This window comes from Amaranthus tricolor, chromosome 13, assembly GCF_026212465.1.
Source record: "Amaranthus tricolor cultivar Red isolate AtriRed21 chromosome 13, ASM2621246v1, whole genome shotgun sequence".
NCBI classification, from domain to species: domain Eukaryota; kingdom Viridiplantae; phylum Streptophyta; class Magnoliopsida; order Caryophyllales; family Amaranthaceae; genus Amaranthus; species Amaranthus tricolor.
The window spans coordinates 15,165,588-15,173,684 of NC_080059.1; the positions used below are offsets into that span (position 1 = coordinate 15,165,588).

Here is an 8,097-nt window from a genome sequence, read left to right on the forward strand (position 1 = left end):
GTCTGCAAATAAAGAACTAACCTCACGTTTATTCTACAAAGGTCCAACCTTTTGCTCCTATTTGAAATGAAAAAGCTACCAGGTTATAGCTACCTAGAGTAACATGTTACTCTATCTCATTTAATTGGAAAGTCACATGTCATGTTATAATTGAGTGCCATAATTTTATTTTAAAACTAAAAATACAAAAAAGGACTCTTTTTTTCCCTCCTCTTTCCCTCTCTTTAGTGGCAAATACGTATATATTAGTTACTTAGATTACTAAATAATTATTTACAATTGAATAGTAAAATCTTCACCAAACACCATCTTCTTTGATTTCTTTTTTTTTTTTTTATCTAATGAGGGTTGATTTTGATTTGGTAGCAATTTCAATGATTCAAAAAAAATCTTGTAAGCAATTTTTTTCCAAATTCAATAACATTCTTTTTGATACTCCTTTTTTTCTTATTCCAAGTTACATTTGTTAAACTTTACTGTAATACATGGATTCTTATTATGAGCCTAAGTTAGATTTGTTATTTTTGATGTATGAGAATTAGGGTTGGATTTGGAAATGATTTGTTAATTCTTGCCAGTTCGTTGCTAATTGTTGTTGTGTTATATGAGTTGTTATAGTTGTAGTAAATGTCGATTAGTATTCTTCTCATTGCCATTGCCAATCAATAACAATAGTTAATTAATTTTTTTAAATATTATTTTTAAGATTTTTACAAAGGCGATATGAACAGTTATTAAACATATCTGATTATCTAATTACGAGAAATATTCAAGTTTATTAATTTCTATTTCAATAAAATTAAAAAAATTTACTAACAAAATATAAACTTTGTGTCTTTGTAAGTTTGCTAATAACAATTTTGTTTGTTTGTTCACAAATGAGAGGGACGAAAACCAGAGCATAGTTTATGCATTGACAACACCACATGTCTTCCTAACTTCACCTTGATTACCAGTAAGTACCCCAAGTTTAATCATCTTCGACATAGATGCACTAAAATCTTGAGCAAAAGTTGATCTCTTAGTTTTAATTTGCTGGTAGATGTAGCTCTTAGTCTCAGCATTAGTCAAAAGAGCAGCATCAGAATGGAATAGCCCTTTATTTTGGCTTACCATAACGTAGTAATTTTCATCAAAAACTCTTGGTGTAATCCTATCCAATGGAACAACTGATTGGGTGTCATTTGGATTTGGCGTGCATTTAGTCTTTAAGAATGCAGCATAACTAGGAGACAATGAAGGATCTGTGTCACCTCGTCCCGAGAAATTGTATAGTCGGCTCTGAAAGACGAAGCAGTGACCTTGTCCAATGGTGTGAGAACCTACAAAATCGCAATGAAAATTTTATAGTGGCTGACTTTCAAATATAATAAGAATGTTGTAGTGAAATTGAAACTTACCTAATAAGACTACCAAATCTTTTGTAGTTAGGCCCAATGATGCGAAGTTTTCTTTAAGACTTGAGAAGTTGAAAAATGGAGATGGTAAAAGAGTATCTGCATCTGAAGCCAATGAGATTTTTCCATCCTTTCTACCAAGAGGAACTTCCCAAAAAGGTCCATTTATCTGTAACATGTAATTAAATAACGATAATGCATGTTAATTAAGAAGACATATTCATATACCATCATGCATGAAATGTTTTTTACCGTTCGGATGGCATCTCGAGATGATAAAGCTAATATATCAGCACAAGAAACAACACCAGGACATTGTTTTTCTAGAGCGGACTTGATTGCATTAATGACTTCGTACCCCCTAAGTGTCACGTTGGGAAGAGCTGTCTTCTCCGTTTGGTTGTTGGACTCTGTTGGATCTATTAATACAGAAGCGTCACACCCCTATAAAATTACAACATTTTAAATTTAGAGTAAGTCAAAAATGTCTTGAATACTTAAACCTAAACATGATATAGGAATATAATATTTTATTCGGTAAATTTGCAGTTTTTTTGTTTTTAATATTGTTTTGTAATTATGAAAATTACACGAGAAAACTTGAAATAATATAGGTAGTTAAAGTTGTTTGGGAAAACTTTTAAGTAATACACTAGCATCGAATAAATTATAATGTTAGTAAATGATAAAGAAAGTATTATAGTAGAGGGAATAATAATAGATATACCCTAACAAAACAGTCATGAAAGACCATTCTAAGCAAACCGGGAGCAAAGCCGGGAACATTAGAAATATATTGCTCAGTAATCCTTTTAGCAATGTCCTCGACACCAGGACACGAGTACTTATAATAATCTAAAGACAATTCTTCAGCGTTCGCCATGGCAGATATCATGGCAAGCAACAAAAAGAATGAGAATAACTTTTGAAATATCTTAGTTGTCATTGTAAAAGTTCTTGTAATTTTTTGTTTTTTGTTTGAGTAAATAGAAATGTAATGTAATGGAAGTGTTGTAATTTGTGAGTAGAATGTTTGTGGTTTTATAGTTGAACTCTGGTCTGACTGGATAATGAAGTCAATAATTAATTGATTTCAATTGAAGGCATGCTGGTCAAGGATTATTGAATGAAGTTTGACATTATTAGCTAAATGGTTGATTGTTTTTCCAGTTTGACATTATTGTATGAATATGTAAATGATGACTTGAATCATTCTTATTTGTGGGAAATACCATGTAATCTTTCTAAGTCAATAAAAAGGAAAACTATATTTTGGAATCATCTTATCAAGTTGATCGTTCTTTTTTGAATTTTGTGTTATATTTTATTTATTGTTTCTCCAAAAACTCTTTCTATTTATGTCATAAATTTTGAACATAATTAACCTTGTTTATCCTCATTTTAATATTTTTTTAATGTTAATGGTCACATATGTATTCTACCAACTTTATTTTAACATTTTTATATTACTTATGACCTCTACCCGTTTTTCACAAACTTTATTAAAATACTTTTTGAATAGTATTTGGGGTCGTTATATTATTTCACTAAGTTTATTATAATACTTTTTAATGCTTATGGTCTTCACTTTTTCCATTGAATTTATTATTCAATAAAATTGTATACTTATTATTAAAAAGATTCTTTTAATTCACATGAACATTCCTTGTATGAATAACTTTAAGTAAGAGAGGAGTATTGAATTAGATTAACTTTCTATATGAATACACGAAATATCTTTGTTCAATCATTACTATTAACTTTTTATCAATAAATAAAAATGATTTCATATTCTATATATACTTGCTAAACATATGTCATTGAATATTTTTAATTTATATGAATCTTCCTTAAAAATTATGCAAACAAATATTTGTTAATTTTTAATGAAACATTTCTCGATTTAACCGTTTGTGTAGCGATATTTATGAACGATGCATTTAGTATATTAATTCTTTTTATTATTAGTATTATTGTTTTCTTTTTATTTTGTACTTGGTTCTACTTATTTATCTTATTCATAGGCATTTAATTTCTTTCCCGTGTAGATACGTCTCTTTATCTTTCTCGAGCCGGGGGGCTCATTTGGCCGCGCTCTCGGGTATGAGTTTCGCTTAAGTCTAATTTTAGCAATAAATTAGACGATAAACCTTTTGACGCTAAACTTTAATTCGGATTTTAAACTTTTATTCGGTTTTTAAATTTAGACATAAGCGACAAATTAGACGACAAGTTTAGCGACAAAAACTTCATAGCTAAACCTTTTGTCTCATTTTGTTCATTTTCGTGGGTGTTTTTTTTTGGAATCTTTTATTATGTGCATCTACATGTGGATTAGAAGGTTCGAGGTTCGACCCTTACTGGGCGTAGATATCAATTGAGAGGTTTCTTGACTGCGCGCATCTCTCTTTACTCCCCTCTTGTGGGAACATGTATGATTTGTCCGCATCTTTCAGGAAAAAGAAAATCTTCACCCTGACCTAGCCTTATGCGAGATATTAGGAATGTCATTTACCTTTTTTATGTATAGTTTTTGAGTATTATTTACAAAAATAATTGAATATTTTTTATTATTGTTAAATAATAATAGTAATAATTATTATTGTTATGGTAATATTTATTCTATTATTAATTTATTTAATAAGTAACATCACATTACTAAAATATCCTTTGACCTTCATTAGTTGACCTTGACTTTCGGTCAAGGGGCTTTTCTAGTAATGCCCAACCTCCTTCCTTGGCCCATGGGCTAATAACTTCCCAAAAACCCTAACTTCCCTTATGAAACTAACCATTACTCCTCACCATCATGATTCCTTTCCACCATTATAAATAGAGACAACCAGCAGTAAGGAAGGATCATCAGATAAGAAGCCTTTATCTAATTCTTTCAACCCTCCTCACTAGTCCACAAAAAATACAAAGCAACTTCCATCCTCAAACTCACATTTCTGCATTCTTCATCTCATCATTCATTCATTAATCTTGGATCTCCGTTCTAACTTGAGCGTCGGAGGGGTTTTCCGAGAGATCACCCCCCGGGCAAGGCTAACGTGTTGTGTTACAGGAATTCAGGTCTGTTTCGTTCCGCGAATTACTGCTCCCGACAACGCTTCCACCTCCAGTATTACGAGTGTCTTACACTTCCTCGTTTCACAACCAAAACAATTACTATTATTTTTTAATATTAATAAAAAATTGATATTCAATTATTTTTTTGAAACCTCGAAATAGACTAGCGACAAATTAGGCAACATGTATTTGCTTTTGTTAAGGCTAGCGATAATTTTGGTGACAAAATATTTTTTTAGCAAAAAAAACTACCAACAAAGCGCTTTGTCGTTAAACACAATTTTTGCTTTGTCGCAAAATGGTTTTATTATTGTAGTGATTTTTCAGTCAGTTGTTATAATACACATACTAGTAGAAATTAAAAACATTAATAATATTAAACTTAAAAATATTATATTGGATCTAGGAAAATTACATACAATAATTCAATGTTTTCATGATTTTTCTAAAACAATTCCATCTTTTTATTAACCATGAATAATTCCAACTTTAGAAGGATTTTGCCTAGAGTAAACTCGAATAAATAAATGACCTGCTATAGTAGGTAATTTACCAAAAAAGAAGTCTGAAAATTAATTTAAAATTAAAGAATTTTTAAATTTACATTAAATATTGTGAAAAATAAAAAAATCAGAAAAAAACACTTTTTTACATTATTTTGACATTTTTTTAATTTATCTTTTTTTAAAAAAATATAAAACTTGTTATTGCAAGTCATCTAATTATAGGGTTTACTCTAGGAAAATACTCCCTAAAGTTGAAAATATTCATAGTTAATCAATAAGTTGGAATTATTATAGGAAAATAAAAAAAATTGGATTATTCTAGGTGATTTTACCTTGCATCTATTAGTATAGTTTTAATCGTATAATTAGCATAGTATTAGTAGTCTTATTAGTATACTATGTTTCTTTTAATTAGTATTAGTTTTAGTATATTGTTATTATTATTATTATTTTAGTTTTTACCAAGCACCCGACAAAATAAATTGAGTTAGTGCAAAGATTGTTTTTGCACTAGGATTAATTTCGTATTTTTGCACAAGTCAAAGAGAATATATACTGGTAGATTATTTGGGAGCTCTACAAACCCTAAATGCTAGGAAATTCCTTCCTATATTTTAGTGCCAGTTGTTACGTAGTACATTTTTCCAACAATATTTTACTTAGCTTAGACCTTAAAGTCAATTTTCTACTGATATGACCTTCCCTTATTAGAGGTAAAGTAGGTCATTGAATACATGGAAGCTCTTGTCGCCCAAAATGAGTAAGCTAATTACTTTTTTTTGAAAAGTAGCTTTTGCTCCGTTCATTTTAGTGTGCATCAAAACGTAGCATCATTGTTCCATTACATCCATGCATCATACGTTAGATGCTTGATGAAATTTTAGAATATTTCCTAAATGTAATACCTAGATTGGTCTAAGGTTTGGCTTGTTGTCATTGTTATGGGAACTAATCCGTCTACAATGGTGCTAGCATATTCTCCCTTCAGGAAACCTTTGAGTCTTGGAACGTGTCTTGGGGACAACTCTCCTTTTGGAAACAAGCTCTTTTGAAATAACCGTGTCTTTAAAATGTTCCAATTAATAGGGGTTATTCTCTTTTGAAGTGATTCTTTTGGGAGGTATTATTATTGGAATTATTTTGTCAAGGAGCTTTCCTTTAGGAGGAATTGACCTCCCAAACTATTATTTTTGTAGTAATCTCCATTAAAATTTTTCTAATGTGAACAATTCCACCTAATAAAAAGCATTTATCATAAGGTAATCTTGTGAGAACTTATTTTTGGGAATTGGGAGTTATCTTCAAGGTGAACAATCCCTCTAAAATACCTAACCTAGATGCCTTCTCTGGAAGGCTCATCCCTCAGGATGAAATCTTCTTATAGGAAATCACTAGAAAAGTCGTTGCCAAAACATTATGTTATTGGCAAAACAAATTATTGTTGTTAAAAATTTATTTTTCACTTACAATAATAATTTACTTGTTGCATTACATGATAACATATTTTTTTACAGTGACTCTATTGTTAGGAAAAAATTTAGCTAATAATTGATATTGCTAGTTTTTGCAATGACTATTTAGTTGCAAACTACTTGCATCATTTTTCTCAACAAACTCAAATTCCTTTGGTAACAAACTAAAATCATTGCAAAATAATATGATTATAATAATTATAAAAACACGACATTACTTTATAAACTTCATATAGAACAAACAATATAAAAATTACTACAAATTAATATATATCTAAAATTATTATTATATTTATATCTTGAATTTTTAATTACAGAGAAATACACACACACACACACACACACACACACACACACACACAGATATATATATATATATATATATATATATATATATATATATATATATATATATATATATATATATATATATATATATATATATATATATATATATATATATAATTAATTAATTAATAAATTAAAAGCATTATGGGTTAGACCTTTGTTGAGGGTAATAATAAGAATTGACAATTTAAGTATTCAAATATTTATTCTTTTAAGCTTTAAAACGGGCATCATATAGATTGATTTAAAACGTGTAGTTGGTTTTTTAAGTAGGAAGAAATAGGTTGCGCTTTTTTGGTTGCGTAGGAATATCAGTCTTAATTATAGGAGATTTCCCGCAATAATTTTGTCTTTTTGTAGTTTCACATTTATCTTTTTGTGCTTCATAGGCTTCATGGGCTCAACCATACTTAGTTCGTGAGAAATGATTTCTGAATCAATCTCAAGCATGTATGCGGCTGAGTAAAAATAAAGCTCAACATTTTCACTCAACAATCGGATCATGTTGAACCTTAATCTTGGGAGTTAAATTCTTCAGTTATTTTGGGTCCAAGGCCCCAATTTTAATTGGGCCTTATATTTAGTCAACGCGTAGTCCATGTTTTATTCAAAGCCCAATTTTTGGTTATATAGCAGTCTATTTCATCAATATCAGATCGAAAGCATATTCAGTCAGTTTCGATATCAGTACGGAGCCAACGACTATAAATACTCACAAAATTTCCTAATGAAGTAAGTTTTTCTCCCAAATTCTCTCTAAGTAATTCCATTGTCATATTTGATATATTCAACCTCGTTTTGACTTAAGCATCGGAGGGGCTTTCCCGGGTGTCTCCTTCAGGTTAGTAACCTTTGTTCGTTTTGTAGGTTCATTCGAAGATCTTCAACCACATTTGACCATAACTAAGCTCATAAATCGCATGACCAGTGTGGGGGGAGGGAAGCGTAGAAAGTTAAGAACTTTCGACATCAAACGATCCTAGTTCGCCTTCGACCTCCAGCTAAAAGAATTCTACCTCTTCCTCTACCAGTTTTAGCACGCTTTGGTGGATGAATGGGATGTTGAACAACTTGTTTAGGTTTAGGCTCACATTATTTGGAGTTGATGCACTCGTTTGTTGAGATTGTAGTAACTCAACTTGTCGTTCTTCAATCATTTGGATCTCTTCAAACACTGTTAATTAAAACATAAATAATACACATATTAGTAATATATCTCAGATGTTGGACACAATTTTGAAAAAATGTTACAATAGAAACACAATTATTTAGTTCTTAAATTCTTTTGAATTAAATCAACAA

The 8,097-nt window shown here is 30.0% G+C and overlaps 1 protein-coding gene across 1 annotated transcript; it reads right to left on the reverse strand.

Moving 5' to 3' along the window:
• Positions 1-701: 701 nt before the first annotated feature.
• On the reverse strand, positions 702-2,406 carry LOC130797933 (peroxidase 27-like). The gene is made up of 4 exons (XM_057660730.1): positions 2,125-2,406; positions 1,650-1,841; positions 1,401-1,566; positions 702-1,322 (listed from the first exon to the last, which is right to left on the reverse strand). The coding sequence occupies exons 1-4, from the start codon at positions 2,341-2,343 to the stop codon at positions 907-909; spliced, it is 993 nt and encodes a 330-aa protein (XP_057516713.1). The 5' UTR covers positions 2,344-2,406; the 3' UTR covers positions 702-906.
• Between the last annotated feature and the right edge of the window lie 5,691 nt (positions 2,407-8,097).